At 39.9% G+C, this 18,097-nt stretch overlaps 1 protein-coding gene across 1 annotated transcript in view; it reads left to right on the plus strand.

Moving 5' to 3' along the window:
• The window catches only part of FREM1 (FRAS1 related extracellular matrix 1), a 1,195,879-nt gene that overhangs the window by 603,302 nt on the left and 574,480 nt on the right, over positions 1-18,097 (plus strand). The window contains exon 18 of the mRNA XM_069626057.1: positions 15,003-15,188. Coding sequence (XP_069482158.1) covers positions 15,003-15,188 — 186 coding nt within the window. The remainder of the gene's footprint in view (positions 1-15,002; positions 15,189-18,097) is intronic.

Genomic DNA, 18,097 nt, shown 5'->3' on the forward strand with positions numbered 1-18,097 from the left:
TTTACTAGGGATGTGCTCTTGGGAAACATGGTTGCAGAGAGTGCATGTATGTTTCTGTGTGTATAAAATGTGGAACATTTAATTTATAGGGATGTTTTTGGTTTCCCGTACTTTTAGTAAGTAAATTAGGAATTCTTGTGGATCTTCCTGCGTGTTTATGGTAAATTGTACCATTCCTGCACAGTTGTCCAATTTTTGCCTTATACCTGAGACACTGTAAGTGCTGTCAGGATTATTTGTGGCATTTCTAAGAAGGACGAGCATTTGCAAACACTACTGGTCCGAGCCGTCGTTTAAGTAAATGTTGTGAACAATTGGTGTCAATTGGAAGAGAAGATTGTTACATTTGCATAGCAATTTACTCCAGTTGTGTTGCTGTATTTAAATGGACCAGAGAGTTGTGTCTCTGTGTCATTTGATGGGCCTGCAGTTGTTTTTGAAGAAGAGATATTTGTTTTTTTGTCTTCTGATGGATGTGCAGTTGTGTTTGCACTAGACAGATTTGTGGTAGTATTATTTGATGGAGAAGCAGTTGGTCGTTGTTTCTTCTGCGGTATTGTTGGGAGATGTGCTATAGGTTCTGTTTGTATTACTTTTTAAAGGTTTTCATTTTTGAGGTATAGGGTACATATCCAGATGGGGTGTACAATGCACATAGCCTGTTGTATTCTAGGATCCATGGAATGTCAGCGTTTACTTTGTTCGCATCAAAGTTGACTAGGAATAGACCTTCGAGTGTACGTAGAGGTGAATGTGCTACGTTACTCAAACCTTCTTTAAAGACTGTGTTCTCAATGTCAATCAATGCATGATCTAGGGTTAGGACTTGTGATTTGTGAATAGTGACAGCATATGCATATGCATATGCAAGAGATAGAGGTAATTGTTCTCTGCGTATGTACATGTCTTTGAAAAGAAAGAATTGTGCTATTGTGCAGCCAATTGTTTTAACTTCTGCAAGTTTGTCAAAGTGGATGTTGATAAAATGAATGTTGTTGTCATGTAGACATGTTTTGAAGCCAACAACTGTACCAATTGCTCATTGACTAAACCTTGTTCTACTTCAAGGTTATGTTTTAGAATTACTCACTTTTTCTAATCCAGCTGTGTTGGAGATACATTTTTCAAAGCTATTTAGTCATGCTGTTGCTTGTTGACACATAGGGAGTGTCATGCTGTGTACTTCTAGTTTGTCTGTGGAGTTCATATGCATTATGAGTTACATTTCTTTTTTTAACATTGTGTTGTTGAATTGACTACAGCTTGCAAGGGTTGGCATTAAGGAAATGCATTTTATATTGTGTTGAGTTTATTGTTCCATGACATCAGGAGCAGATGTGTTTCGCCCATACAACTCATGGATTAGTGTACTATTTAAGATTAATTTAGCATCTTTAGTAAGCATACCAGTTCTGATGCTTTTTTTAAATGTTAGCATAGGTGAGGTTGGCCGACTGATGCATGTTTTGAGTTAGTTCTCTGTAGCGAAAATGTTGTCAGAGATTTACATTTCCAATGCTGCTAAGTGCGTTATGGAATTGTTTGTGTCCTAATGTTTTGAAAATAGGTTGACCTTTTACTGGTGTTAACTGTAGGAAGTCTGAAAACAATAACGTGTTTTCCTCCAAACAGTTCTTCATAGTCAGTTTCTAGGACTTCTTGCATTCTGAGATGATTTAAAGCTAACATGAGGTTGGAAACCATGCTTACTTCATCTATCAGGTTCATTTGTTTCAGAATTCTGCATACTTCAGTAGCAGCTTCTGCTGATAATTTGTAGCATTCTAATTTGTTTTGCAGTTCTACTGGGAGGAGCAGTAGTCTGTGTAAAGTTACACCTACTATGTTGTAGGCAGCTAAACCTGTGGTACTATTACAACAGCTGAAAGGTTATTGTTTGTTAAGTCTTGTAGAACTGTGCTGATTATTTTAATGAAGAATGTTTTACTAGAACTAGCTACACCACTTACGTACAGGAGCAGAGGTTTATAATGTTTACAGCTACACATTTCAGTTTCATGTTTAAAACCATGTTCAATTTCTTCAGTTACTTCAGATAAATGGTGAGTTTATCATTTAGCTGTGATTTCAATTCTTCGGATTGTTTAGATTGATACATGGTATTTTCTAGCTCAGCCATGGCTATTTCTGCTTAATTTAGAATGAGTGGTTCTGCAAGTGGTTCTTGGCTTCCTGTAAGGGAAGGTTGATTGCCCTAAGGAGTGTCTAGTTGAGCTTCAATTTCTTCCTCTTGTTGCTATTTATTGTCCAACATTTCTTTGTATTGCTTGAAACTGACATTTGTTATGCTGCTTTCATTTGCTTTGAATGTAGCTTCAAATAAGTCATACATAACTAATAATTATTCTTCTTTTCTACAAGGTTTAAAAATGTTCTCTATGTTGCAGAGATTTACATGATAACTTTATATGATTAATTAGGCTGGGTTTGGTAAGTTTCACTAGGCTTCCTTCACAAGTTGAGACTGAATATTTGCCAGTTACCTCATCTGGTGTGGCATTGTTTTTGTAGGAGTAGTTGTGGGCTATGTCATACAGGCACATGTTTTCCAAAGCGATACTTCTGTTTGGGTTGTATGTGTCAATTAAATTGTGCTTTAAAATGTCCTAGCTGTTGGGATCATTTGTGGCTATTGTTTCTATTTCTAGGTAGGATTTTAGTACTCTTTTTTGGATGAAGCTGGACCAAGGTTTAGCCAGACAATGTGTTCAGATTTGACATATAAGGCCGTACCTGTTAAATAGTCTGCAGCTTTGTAGCATCCACATTCTCTATGGGAGAGCATTATTATACCGAAGCTGTACAATTTTTGTGACAGTGTTTTGTCAGATGATATGTCATTCCAGATGTCTTTTAGCTCTGAGACTGGTGAGACTGTGACATATCCTGCAACTGCAGTTGAATTGCCTGCAATGTACTGTATGTCTATGTTTCCATTCCACAAGAGTGCAATGATTGCGTTGTAATCCTTGATGTACTTGGATGTTGGTGTCGTACCTTTTAATGTTGTATGTATCTTTAGGGGATTTGCCTTTTACACTGTGTCTAACAGAAGACATCAAGCTATTTACTTGTCCTTTTTTGCAAACTGGTCTTGGTATAGTATTCACCTTTGTTTTATATGTACGTTGGCAGTATTTGCCACACTTATGTTTTTGGAAGCATAATATTTGTATACATAGGTCTCTATCTGTGGTTTCTGAAGGGGTGTTGCAGGTAATGTATTTTTAAATAAACCGTAAAACAGTGGCATCACTGTCATGGCCAAATTTGGGTGCATCTTTTATCCACAAAAGCATGTGGATGTCTGGTGCTCTTCTGGATTGATATTCTTTTCCCCAAAGGAAGTGTTGCCCTTCTCCGAGCCGAGGAGTAGTTTTATTGCAGATGAAGTGCAGCATGGCAATGAAGTGATGGTGAAAGTACCCTGATACATTGAAAGGGTCAAGAGAACAGAGTTCTCCTGGTGTTTTTATATCTATTCATATTTGTTTTGGTTTGCATTGCATAAGAAGTCGTGCAAGTCATCTCATGCATACTCTGCACAATTTAAAGTAACAAACCATGTGGGTGGGCCTAGGTTCCTTAGCATACAACATACATCAGTGTAACGTCCGAACCAGTATTAATTTAGACCACGAAGGTTTGCCAAGAGATTTGTGACACTTGACTGCAAAACTTCATATTTGTCTTCTATCTTTTGAAGCATTTGGGAAGTGAAAATGTTAAAACAAATTAGAGCCTGTTTTGAATGTGTATGCAACCCCATAACATAGAGTTGCTAGTTCAATCTTGAACAGGAGATGGAAAATGTATTCTTCATTTTGTCTGAATCTGGGGTCTTCAGAATACATTTGTAAAGAGCAATATTCGGATGCACTAATTTGTGTGGATCTTTCATCATATCTTCCGCCTTTTCCTGTAGGAAATAGCAGAGGAAAAGAACATGCTTCTACACTGTTTTCCCATATGATCATTGAGGATCCTTTGGCTTGACGCATTGGATATGTTTCTAATGCATCTTCAATGGTGTCTTTGGAGTGTAGTGGGTGAAATGTATGCTGGTCTAAAATGTTGGCTGCATTAATAGGATCTACACGTTCAAATTGGCCAGTTGCTGGTGAATCTTGGATTATTTGGGTGGTTTCTCTTAAGTTTTCCTCTATGTTTGTATCTTTGTAGTATTCATTGTTTTCTTTCAGATATTGTAGGGCTTCTCTAACTTTGTAAGTCGACTAGTTGTTGCCACATTTTTTTGTCTTTTGTTGGTACACCATTAACTAGTACAATCAAAGATTGATCTCTTGGCCGTTCTACTCCTAGTATTTCTACATTTTCTTTAAGATTTAATGGCAAATATACGACTTTGCCATGGATGCCTTTCAGTAACACAGATGGAGGCAATTTGGCAGTTTTCGGTTGTAGGCGTATTATAGTTTGAAATGGTGTATTGTTTGCATTACAAAGCTCTCATAAAAGTAAGTTGTTGGAGGGCCTTTGGAAGTGGGAATATTTTTAAGTTATTTGTGATAACACGTGATGGCATTTGGTTATTGTCAAGCTTTGTATTGCATTGCATGCAAACTATTGAGGTGTCAGTTATTTTGTCTTTATTTTCTGCTGTTAAATATAAAGCTACTTGGAACCATTGGAATTCCAAATTGTCCTCTATTTCGAAGGCCACATGTACTATTTTTGAGCTCTTTTTATAAAAAAAACTCTGCGACAACAGACACATACTTGGGCCTCATCACGAGTTGGGCGGTAACGCCAGCGCTAATAGCGCCAGCGTTATCTGCCCTACCGCCAAACCCACCGGCGCTATTAGCGGCGGATCACGGGTTTGGCAGATCTGGAAATCCCCATTCCCCATTGGGGAATGCCCCATTCCCCATTGGGCTCAATAGGGGAATTTCCCGCTCTTACCGCCGGCGGATTTCCCGCCGGCGGTATGAGCGCGAAATTTCGGCAGATTTTCCCCCAGCTAAGAGCTTGGGGGAAATCAGCCGAACCCATGATTTGGCAGAACCTTTGTAATAGCGCTACTGCCAGATTTAAGGGTTACCGCCAAACTCGTGATGAGGCCCTTGGTCTGGTATTTCAGCAGATGTATTTTGATACTTAGCTATTTCTTTTTTGTATGTGTTTTTTAGGCGGTTGGTGTTTGTAAGGTTTTCGCTAATGTTCTCTGAAGTTACTGAATTTTCTAAGTAAACTTCAGTTCTGAAGTATTTACTTTGGATGTGCTCTATTTCTCGAAAGAGTTATTTGGCTATTCCAATGTTATCTAAATTTTGTAGTTCTAGAGCATGACTTTTTGCATAGTATAGTCTATGCACGAGATTCTGTTTAGCGAATGGTGTGTTGCTAACAATTTTGATGTGGTGGAAGGTGCTTTTGCAAGCATTTCCTGAAATGCAGGCTAATGAATGTCCTTGAAATCCAGTGTGGCTGCACACTAGAGCATACATGGTTTGTAAAGTTTTCATTTTAATTTTGTCTTTTAGTTTCACATAGTGATTGAGGAATTGTCATAGAGATTTAAAGGATTGCTGGTGCACATTACACATTGAGCTACATGTCCATTTATACACTGGACGGTTTGTTTGGGAGAAAGGAATTTTTGGTTGAAAGTTTGCTGGGAACTTTTTTTTGTTTAAGGGTTTCTTTTGCCACAATGATGCCTCCTACCATTTAACACGCTCTGCTATTATTTTCTATGGCAATTGGGTTGTTTTCTTCTTGTTTATAGGCTACTTCATTGAAATATGATTCTGTGCTGCTTGTGTAAATACATTCACCTTCACAGAAGTTTGAAAAGTTATCTATATTGAGATTGCGCATGTTTAGAAGTACTTTTTGTAATGTATTGATTCATTTACTTAGTGGTTTCATTCTGCTTAAAATGAATTTAAACAACTTTATCTTTAGTAGAAATGCACTGTCAATTAGAGCTTTGAGGATTAGTCTTCTGCAGTAGTTTTTAAAGGTAGATCTTTACTTTTCAGCTGTCTTTATAAGATTGTGAAGAACTCTACGGTGGAACATTCTTTGTAAAATAAATTTTTTGGAATGCTTTACTGTGGCTGCTTTAACATTGGTAGATATAGTGTTAGGTTCATTAGTATGTCTGCTTTTGTTTGTACATCTTTTTTTACTTTTAGTTTTTGGAAGAGGGGCATACTTTTTTAGTGGTCGCTGGTTTAGTTTTTGGAGTGAGGTTACTAGCTGTTTTGTTTTAATGTTTTCTATAAATTGTTTTAAAGGTGGATGACTATATGGCTTGCTTTTATTCTTATGTGCTCTATATTTTCTTTGTGTTCTTTGGAGTTGCTTTTTAGTAAGTGTTCTGTTCTGTCTGTTGGGAAAAAATAGTTCATGTTTGAAAGTTGTGGAATATATGTGCATGTATTGTGGATGGTTGTGGGGGTGTGATTGTAGAGAGGAAGAGAGTGTTGTGATTCTGTAGTTGGATGATAGGTGTAGTATGGACGGTTGTAACAATGTGTGCATGTGTGATGGGCCTGGGTTAGTGAGTAATGGTGTGGTGGTATGGTTGAATAATTAGGGATATTATGATGTTTTGAGGAAAGCAGTGGTTGTTGTAATTGTGGTGTTTTGATGGGAATAGAAAGGGTGTGAATCTTGCAATATAATGAGTAAGAGTGAAATACATGTTGTTGATTCAAAAAGAATACTCTAGGCTAATATGTAGTGAAAGTACAATTGTTTAATTGTTACAATTAAAAATATACACAGTATATTGATGTACTTACTTTGTAGGATGTGAAGTGTTTTTGTTTTTTTTGCGGTAGCTGTCTTAGGCAATCTTCTTCTTTCCTGTAATTGTAAAAGAAAGTTAGTGGGTATATGTGGTAATGGTGAAGTACTTTTAGTAAGCAAGGTTGTTATTTATGAAAGTAGGATGAATTGTTGGGGAAAAAGAGTTCATAATGTTGTATTATGGGTGGCGTACACAAGTGTGTTAACTATATTGTTAAAACAATTGAGTAGTGCTGTTTGGGCCATTAGAAGGAACAGGGCAATAATGGGTGTGTGAAAAAGGTGCATATATAAGCTATTGTTGTGCTGCTTATTGTAATAGAAGAAGTGCTGTGTTTGTGGTGTAATGTATTTATAATATGTTGCTGTATTTTTGAAGAATATGAAACTGTGACCTGTTGGTAATGCAATGGTGGATTGTTGTTGCAGCAGTGTTTGGTGTCTTATAGTAGCGGTTCAGAAAGAAGAGTACTTTATATGGAAGGTGAAGGGTTATATATGTACTTTGGTAGTATGTGCATATGTGCGAGCAGGTGGAGAATGGTGGTAGTGTAAAGGATGTAATGAGTGAGGTTGGAAAGTGTGAGTTGTATATGTGATGAAAAATGGAAAATGCTGACCATTTAAAAATGTTTCTTTTTAAGCGCATTTTCATGAAAGTTAAAAACTGCAGATTTGCATTTATAGCTTCACTGTGCATAAATGTGTTGTAAAAGAAAAGAAAATCAGATGGAAAAGATTTGTAGCACATTTTTAAGTGGCAGTTGGTGTGTGGATGTTTAATATGTTGGCAGTACATGCATATTTGCCAACATGATCCATTGCAGTATGTAGGTGCTTATGAATTCTTGGTTTTTAACTTTGCATTCTGGGTGTTGTAGTTCCACTTTTTTCATTAGAAAACTTGAACTACAAGTCTCAGAATGCATAGAAGAAACTAGGACTGGATAAGCTCATACAGATTGGTATGGGTCATGTTAGCAAGAATGCATGTACTGTCAAGATATTAAACTTCCACACACTAAGTGGCACTTACAAAATGTTGCACAAATGTTTTGCATCTGCTTTTTGTTTTTTCACAAAGAAGTTACACACAGTGCTGCTGTAAATGTATATATGCATTTCTTAACTTTTGTGAAAATGCTCCTAAAAAGAAATATTTGTAAATACCCAGCATTTTCTATTTTTCATTTCATATGAATCTCATACTTTCAAATCTTGCAGTCCAAGTCTGGATATTTTATTTTGGCATTCTGGAACTTGTAGTCTGAGTTGTGTAATGGGAGAAGTGGTATTACAAGTCACAGAATGCAAAGAAAGAAACCAAGACTTGATGGGCAGCTTTAGGTTGGAATGGGTCATGTTGGCAAGTATGCATGTACTGCCAAAATATTAAACTGGCACAGACCAAGATCCATTTAAAAATGGCCAACAAATCTATTCTATCAGCTTTTCCTTTTTTTTAAATAAGAAAAGTTACACACAGTGCTGCTATAAAAGCACATATCTATTTTTTTACGTTTCATGAAAATGCTCCTAAAAAGAAAAACGTTTAAACACACAGCAATTCAGCAACTGCCACCTGATGTGAGCAGGTGCTGAATGCTGCAATACATGGCATTTGCTGGAGTGGTTAAAAAGAGAATATGCTTATTGAGAAGCTTATTAAAGGGTAAGTGGCAGGAACCCTGTATATATACATTTGTACAAGAGTTGAAAAAAATACTTTAAAAATATAACCGTATCTGTACTATGTCTTGTTAGATGCAGATGTTAGTATATGCAAATAGAAATGTTGGAGATGTTTACAGTAGTTTTGATGCAGGTGGTTGTAACAGGAGGCGTGTACTCTGAGAGTTTAAGAGTACATCTTAAGTGTTGAACTGAGATGACAGGGTTACATGTGGATTTTTGTATGTGGTTAGTGGATGGATATTTGAAAGCAGCCAATGAGGGAGTGTTACAAACATAAACGTAAAAAGGGTAAAAGGGCTGCCCTGTGCTATGGTGTCTGCAGTAGTCCGTAGATGGCACATGCAACATCTGGGTATTTTAAGGCTGCCTGGTATGGAAAGGGGATTGTGGGGATTAGCCAATGAGGTGTTCTGGTAGTGGTTTACAGGAAGACAGGGTAGCAGGTGTTTTGCTTGGTGTGTGCAGGTAAGAGGAATGTGGCTATTGCTAGGAAGAAGATGAATGTGTGGATGCTGGGAGATTGTTGGATGAATTGTTTGAAAGGTTAGACTGAATCTTGTGGAATCTCTGCTAATATTGGATTGCAGTGAGTGGAAGTGTGGTGGTATACAGTTTCTGGGCTAAACTCGGTAAATGTATTAATTTTTTCTGTCAGAGTATGTCTGAATTCCAATGTCCAGATATTAATATTGTGCATTACAGAGGAAATTGTTTCGGCTATGTTACTCTAGTATCTTTGCAGGTTGCATTAAAGGATATGTTCTGAAGCTTAATGGAACTATTTCCATATGCAAAGATTATTTTTCTGAAATAAATCCAAGGGAAATATGGGATCACCAAATGTGTTTTATGTATAAATGTAAGAAGCTAGGTACCATGTGAATGAAGGTGTATGTGCTTTTTTAAATAGCGTAGGTATGGCATTTTTTCCAAATGAAAATATGTTGGATGCTGTAAATACTTTTCGAGCAATGGAGTGGAATTATAATGTTGGGAATTCTTTTTTTCTTTTGAATGTTAAAAATGCTTTCAAAAAGTTAATGTGAACTACTTAAATGGGAAAATGTGAAGTACATAGGAAAGCATTTGTTAGTAGGCGTAGGATATAAAAATGAGAAGAAAAAAAATGTAAAACCGAAAAAATCGTTTTTTAAGAGCCACCTTTGTAGAATACATTGTTTAAATTGATTGTAACCCTCACCACCCCTTCAATTGGACATTATATCCACATACAATGCAGTAGTCCACGGACACCGCACATGCCATCCAGGTCTTTTGAGGATGCCTGGCATGGAAAGGGGACTGCAGAGACCGCAGACAGTCGTAGATATCCACGGACATTGGGGGGGGATCAGCCAATCAGGTTTCCTGGGTGTGGTTTGTGGTGGGGCAGGAGGACTGGATAGCAAGAATTATCTTTGTTGTGGGCAGTGAAGATGGCTATGGCTTTCAGGAAGCAGACTGTCTGGTTTGTGGGAGATTCATAGATCCATTGGCTGAAGGTGTATTGTGAGCACTGTGTATTGTCTGACAATCTTGGATTTGATGAATTTCAAGTTTCATGGTATGGAGTTTGAGAAGTGAAGTGGGTGGAATTCCTCCCGTTTTGTAAAAATATGGTTAACTTGAAGCATCCAGACATCCTTGTAGTGCACTGTGGAGGCAACAGTTTGGCCTATGTAACTGGAATTTCATTACAATTTGCAATGACGGATGCATTTGGAAAGTTGATGGAACTGTTTCCACATTCAAACAATATTGTTTCACGGATAGCTCAGAGACAAATGTGGATGTGTTTGAATGTATTTTATCCACAAATTGAGAAAGCAAGGCGCAATGTGAATAAAGTTGTATGTGCTTTTTTGCAGGATGTTGGGATGACATCTTTCCATAAGGAAAATATTACATTTGATATTGTCAAAACTTTTCGAAGAGATGGGGTGCATCTCACTGATGTGGCCAATCAGACTTTTGTTGAAACAGTTCAAGATGCATTGAAGCAGTTTTTGTGAACATCTATAATATGGATTCAAGTATTCTTTTGTTGAAGTAAACAAAAAGGAAAAACAGAAAAACAAATTAGAAGTACTTTTGTGAAAGTTAGAAAAAAAAATTCTGTTCAGTAGAATATTTGTAAGTTGATTATATAAAACCAAACAATTAAAATAAATATATAAAAGTCAAAAAGAGAAAAACGGTTCTTTTAAGAGCCACCATTTTGGAATGAAAAACAGTTAAAATCATTTTAACTCTCCCACCCCACTCCTGGAATTTTCCAGATGTCCACGGACTATAGCACTGTCTATGGAATATGCAGGTTGCAAAAGGTGCTGTGATTTTTTCATTTACTTCTATTTTTAACTATAAATGGTGGCTCCTTAATGAACCTTTTTTTGTGTTTTTGGTTGGAATTTTTTTTGGGCTCTTTTTTGTTTGTTGGAGAAGCAAGTAATGTGGGAGGGAAGGGACACCAACCACAGAGACGGAGGGGCAGGTGGACAGGGGAAGATGTTGGGAGCGCCTTAAGTGTTTCTCGTGCACCTTGACCGCGGCCTTGAAAGTACTAGGAACTGCTCCCCCCCTGTAGATTGGTCTGTTGCAGTACAGACATAGTGCTTTGACCCTTGAAAGGTAAGGGTCAACATTATTCTGTATGGCCTGCTAGGTGGCTGCTGGGATCCTCTGCCCCACGGAGGAGCCTGTGTGGTGGCAGGAGCGGTCGACAAAGATAGGGTAGAGGCCATCAACCTGCTTCTTCCTTAGAATGGAACAGCCTTTTTCAGAGTTCCCGAGTGGTTGGATCTGGTGTGGCAGCGCATGAAGGTGGTCCCATAGGAGTACAAGTCAGGTTTTCTGCGACTGAATACGATCCCATACTCAGTGCATCTTACCCTGGCTGCCCGGTCCTTTGGTACACCCCAATGGTGGTAATAAAAATGCCACACCCAGGACTTACTTCAGGCGCTGGAGGTAGGCACTTCCTCTACCTCATCTTGCTCTTCCTCCTCAACCTCTTCTGCATCTCTGTGCCTGTTCCCCTGTCCATCACCCTCCAGGTGGTGATGGTGATGGTGAGGGTGGTGGTGGCCCCTGGGAAGGAGGAGGGACGGCCATGAGTCATGCCATTAGGGCAGATTGCAAGGTTTGAGAAGCAGTTGCTCTGAGGTGCTCTCTCCTGGATTGCTAGATTGAGAATGACTGAAAGTAATGGGTAGGTCCCTTCAGAGGAGCCGTCTGCAGACTGTGCAACTGTATGTGGACAACTGAGTTGAAAGAGGCTTGAAAGTTGGAAAACGTTGACAGATCAACTAAGAATGGGTGCAGGAGCTCTGCAAGGGTAAACTTTCAACTTGAAACATCCTAGATTAGCCAAAAATGCATTTTTATATGGTCTACAGTAACGGACACTGTCCGCGGACACCGTCCCACTGCATGGGTGCGGTCACATGATGACATCCATGGAGCCACATGGTGTTTGCCGACACCCTTCAAGTGGGTGGCGCTGGGCGCCTGCGCATGGATGTCTGCAAACGGACGTGCTTTCCATGGACTAATTAAAAGTGCATCATGCAAGAGCGGACCGGCCGGACAAAACGCGCTGTTTGCGGACACCCCCATATTGTGAACAGATACCCCGTACAGTCAGGTTGTCTGCAGACTATTATTTGGGGTTTCAAAAAAAAACTATGATAGAACAAAATAAAACATATTTATGGTATAAAAATAAATGTATTTATGAAAGGGATGGGGTATCGGAATGGGAAACATAAAAAGGAGAATTTGGAATTTCTATACAATGATTATGAGGAGAGGTAGGGAGTGAAGTTTCATCAAAGCGTTTTTCATTTAGACTTTGGGAATTTGATGGTGGTGATTGCTCAGGGTAAGGGGGAACGGGTACAAGAGGGACAGTGATAATCAACATTCCTAATAACGTGATTTTTAACATAATTTAAAAGTTCCTTAAAGACATTACTAAGTTCATCCAATTTTGCAGACAAGTTCATGATCTCATTATGTACAGTTGGGGATAGAGATTGCCTTTGTGATTCTTGGAATTCTCCATAATTGAATTGGGGTGTTTCTGTATTTGGTGAAAGATTGTTTTGGAATAAGTGTCTGGTGTATTTGAGTTTGTATGAAGAGTTGTATTGAAGTGATAATATGAGCTGTACAGTTTTGGTTTGTGCTTGGTGCAAATTATGTTTTCATTTATCACACAATATAGATATATATTGTGTGATAAATTAAAAATAATATGTACATTTTGAAGTGATGATTTGTACAAAAAGGTATATTTGGGTGCAGTAAATATAAGTAATGTTGTTTTATGTATATGTGTTTGTTGGGTGATGGGTAGAACATTTTCTATTCTCTCCAGTGCTTCTGGGCTTTGTGAATGCTACTTTCTGTTCGCGGACTACCGCACTGTCCACGGACTGTACAGCTGGTACATTGGGATGAGTATAATATAAGAAACGTGTAGCAAATTAAGGGTTCACTAGTAAAAACCTATGAAATTCAGTGGAAAAACGTTCTTGGAGAGATGTTATGGTTAAGTTGCACTAATATAAACCTATGAAATTCAGTGAAAAAACTTTGTTAAAGGGACGTTATGGTTACAAGTAAAACCGAAACCCCCTAGAAATTCGCCAGTTATGCTAAGCTAAACAACCATAACTCACGCCACCACCATGCACTGCTAAGACTAACAACCAGGACATCAAAGATGACATCACAAAGTGGTTGTTTGATTATATTTTAGAGTTGTCTAGAGCTATATAATCCAGATAACCACTCTATTTTGAGGGGAAACTAACGGGCCACCTACCAGCTCATTACATGTATACTTGTTAGGTAGCAGCACCATGTTATTTAAAATTGTTTATTCATGATATGATATGATATGGCATTTATAACGCGCCTATACACAAGTGTTTCAAGGCCCAATGAGGCAAGAGAGGGGAACAGAGGGAAGACAGAGACAATTATCTTACTAGGCCAGGTGACATTGAGATCGCGCAAGTGCAGGGGACGGGGGTGAGGGAAAAGTGCGAGGTGGAAAGGGGAGGGAACAGTGTAGTACATAGCATAACAATAAAATAAATACAAGCCAATAAATACAATAAATAAGAAGTGCAGCCAAGTGGTGGCAAGTGCAGACATCAGGTGTCGGGGCTGAAGGGATACAGAAACAGCCCCCGAGTGCAGGGCGGTGCCAGGGGGCAGTGCAGGTGTGCAACTGGTGGGTAGGAGACCTGGGCCCGAGAACAGAGGCTAGCCAGGTGACCAGTGCAATTTCAGTTTCAGCCAGGAGTTCAGCAGGGGAGAGGAGGAGAGAAAGCAGAAGCAAAGAGGAAGGTCTTGAGGTGCTTCCGGAACCAGAGATGGTTCTCCTCAAGTTTCAGAGAGGCGGGAGGCTGTTCCGGAGGGAGGCCCCAGCCCAAGAAATGGATCTACCAGCAACTTGTTGCTTGGAAAAGCGACTGACCCTGAGGGAGTTGGAGGCGCATGAGCGAAGGGCTCGTAAAGGAAGATATTTAGGAAGAGAGAGTTGAAGGTATTGAGGCCCCAGGCCCCATTAGGCCTTGTGGACAATGCAGAGGGTTTTGAACTTAATCCTTGCAGCCAATGGGAGCCAATGCAGAGATTTCCCTGGGCTTGAGTCCAATCACAAGTCTCGCAGTCCTGTTTTGGATGAGTTGCAGGGGGTGGAGAGTAGAGGCAGGCAGATTTAGAAAGAGACTGTTGCAGTAGTCCAGTCTAGAGAGAACCAGCGCTCTGGAGACAGTGAGCTTCTGGGGGAAGGAGAGGAAAGGAAGAATACCTCTGAGGAGGTGCAGCTGGTAGTGTGACTTCTTAGAGACGTCAGAGATGTGAGGAGAGAAGGAGAGTGTGGAGTCAAAGATGACCCAGAGGTTTTTGGCCTGGTGGGAGCAGGAAGAGGGCCAAGTGAGGACGGCCAGAGAGTGACAGGAAAGGAGGAAGCAGGTGTGCCGATGAGGAGAATCTGTCTTAATGGCATTCATTTGACCACTGCCACACTGCACCATTACATGTGTTGTGAAACGCCCCCCTGCCCCCCATTTATCTCAGCTGATGTTCTGTTACCCCTGCAGGTTAGTACCCTTGACCCTATTTTTTAAAATCACAGGTTTTGTCAAATACACAGAACAAGGGGTAGTGTTACACTTGAGTTGCAAAAACAAGTAAACATTTATTTATTTATTTAATTTGTAAAGCACACATACCACCCGGAGGATTGCAGCAGTAAGGAATGTTTTGCACATTAAGATCCACACCAAAGTTTTTGTTTTGATAATTGTATTAGGGCCCATTCCTTTTGTGGCACGAGGACACACTCTCACCCTATTTTAATAGATTCAAAGACATTAGGGCATGGCCAACCTCAACATGCAACTAACTCTATGTAACTAAACACTTTTTCCTCTGGACAGTCAAACAGTCTGTGTAAAAGTCAATGCAGAATGCTTTTCTTGCAGGCAACGTGTTCGTTGTGGATGAAGGTTCCTCCGCTGCCCTCACCCCACAACATCTGATAGTCACAGATCCGGACACCGCTCAAGAGGATCTAGAGATCGTCCTGGTTTCTCCTCCACGTTTTGGTTACATTGAAAACACCCTTCCGTCCCCGGGTTTTGAAAAGAGCAACGTGGGAATAAGCATAGGTAAGTGCTGGCTGGGTTTGAGACTGTAGACTGAAGTCAATCATCCTGCTTTTCCCTCAGGTTTCCTTGAAAATACTCTTTTGTATATTTCAGGGTTTGAGATTTCTGGGTGAAAGGCCAATGAAACAAGGAGTTCATTGAAGACAGCCATTTCTACTAAGGCACCCTATATTGACTCTGTTATTTTCCTATTTTCGTTAGTAGTTTTTTTGATCATTCATTATCACTGATTTGTTTTTTAATCAGTGTACTCAATTCAGTAGGTAGTCAATTATACATTTTCAGTGTGGTGTGATTATTTTTCTGAAACCCATTAATTAAAGAAGAATGCCAGTCATGAGCAATAGAAATGGATCAGAGCTATGGGAAGGCAAAAGCACTTCCAGTGCAATTACTTGCAGGACTCCAGCTGAAATAGGAGGTAGAAAGCACTTGGGGCAGAGGACCTATTTAGCAGTTTACCATGAAGTGGCTGGAATTTGTAATAATAGAAGGTCCTTCATGACCGCTTCTTTAATGCTGAGCCAAAGTGCAGTACCATCGCACTGGATCCAAAAATTAATTACAGGAAACACTGTGCTTCACTGGTATTCATCAAGAGGTTTTCCAGAGACTTCATAACAGTCTTGTAGTGAACGCTTCTATATAGTCGATATGCCAAAGGACGCAGGCAGACAGGTTTCCTCCACAGCAGTATTCCAGCTGATGAAAGCAAATGTTCAATATACTATCATTATTGCAGGCCTGCAGTAGGCCGCTAGATCACGAAGCACGTGCCGACTGTATTTCACTATTTCACCCAGACTGTTACGCAGTCTCTAGAAATTCCCACATGTGAGGGATTCAGCATGGTTTTTAAGGACTTGAATTATATGTAGTAGCACACAGGCCTGAAAGAAAGTACTTGGCTGGTACTCATTTGAGGTGAACATTTCCACATATTGTTTGCCTGTTTAATCTATAAATTATGTTTTGTGCTCATCTGTTATGGTGGGGCATGTTAGAAAAGAATGTGTGCGCATTGTTAGGGGAGTTTTCCTAAAGTCCATTTGAGGTAAGACTTCATAAAACTATTCCAATGGTATAAAGGTCCCCAACTCTTGGTATCTGTCTGTACTACTCATGGACCCTTGGTAGAGTGACAGAGCAGTCAGGCTTAGCATAAGAGGAAGATGTGAGCTGTAGGTAAGTACACTGAACCCAGTTAGTACAGCAGATCAAAGAAACACACCAATACATTTATATAAAATATTCATTTATTATATTTACACAAGAGATGTTTTAAATCAAACCAATACACGTAAGATTACTTATAGATACTTTTCAAAGGCCACTGCTTCATTTGTAGTTCACGGTTACAATTGTTACAGCGGTTGACACTAATGAAAGTTCTACCATGTAATCGGTGCTACCGCGCACTCACATAAGACAGAAGAAATATGGTAAGTTTATTTAGTTAGAAAAACCACATAAGATAATGGGCCTCATTAGAGGTTTGGCGGTAGCATTGCCGGTAAAACCGGCAGGCTGCCGCCAAACTTCAGAAAATTTCTGGCACCTGCGAATGTGCAATTACCTGGTCATTACGGCCCTGCCTGTTTATAACGATGCCGGTGCATCCGACATGCTGTGCTAGCGGGTGCCTTTCTGCCTGCCAGGTCCGACCTGGTGGGCAGAAAGGCACCCGCAAGCACAACTCATAGTTTGCCGGTCCAGGAACTAGGGTACCGGCATGCTTACTGGTAAGGCCCAATGTCTTTTGGGAAGGAAAACACTTGGTTAGTCAAACAGTAGCCGAGCTTAAGGTTTTAGAGACGGTTTCGGAGCAAACTAACACTTTTGAAGTGAATTCCTTACTAGCAGAAAAAGTCTGTTCGGAGAGGGCTTTAAGTCTTACGAAACAGGGAAACGGCAAAAGTTCCTAGTCTCTACAAAAGGATGCTTGAAGATTTAACACAACAGTGGAGACCCTGTTAAAGGATTCGCAAAAGGGACACAAGCTGACAGCTTGGGTCAGAGGTAAGAGTGGTCACCCTGGACACCTCTTCGTGCACTCAACGCTCTGGAGCGACTTCTCGGTTTATGGTAAGCAATACCTTTTCACCCCAAAGTACCAAAGGTTAAAATAAATGTTCGTGGCTGGATTCTCCTCTAGGCAGCAGCGATCTACCCGGTCTCCGGATTCCTTGGTCTGGTGATGAAAGGAAGGACAATGAATGGGATGTCTCAGAAGCAGTCTTGAGAGAGGACCTCTGGCACAGATTTAATCAGCTTCTCTGGTCAGACTGGGGTGTTGCCGCCTTTTCTACAGTACCAACAAAGGACACAATCCGCCCGGTCACTCTTCTTAAAGTCCTGCACTCGAGTGAGGGGACTTGGATGAGTCAGATTGTGTCTCTGGAAGTTCATCTGGAGCTCAGCAAAGACTTGCACAGATTGGGCCTCGGCAAGAGGATGCAATACAAATGGGTCGAAGGTCTCTTGGTATTCGCGTTTATTAGGACAGTGTGTCTGAATTCCAAGAAAGGGCTTAGCAAAACCATTCAACTGAGACAGTACAAGACTCCAGTGTAATGCTGTACCTCCTGAGTATGTGGTAGCGTAGACAGAGCAGCCAGGTTTATCTTAAGTGGGAGAGAGGGCTGTAGGAAGGTACAAATAACCTGTACTATACCAAGGATTCAACAGAAACACTGACAACCAGAAGTATTATACAAAATAAAGGTTTGTTATAAATACAAGTTAGGCCAAAATAAATCTTGGGGGGGTAAGTACTTGGTCAAAGAATCATAAACACATTATAAAAACACAACACAATGCTTTAAAGTACACAGACCAAAGCATAAACCTTTTTCAGAAAACTAACAGTATTTCTAGGCAAGTCAGACCTTATCAAACACATTTAGTAT

The sequence above is a fragment of the Ambystoma mexicanum genome, chromosome 6p (assembly GCF_040938575.1).
Source record: "Ambystoma mexicanum isolate Mex_15411 chromosome 6p, UKY_AmexF1_1, whole genome shotgun sequence".
NCBI lineage: Eukaryota > Metazoa > Chordata > Amphibia > Caudata > Ambystomatidae > Ambystoma > Ambystoma mexicanum.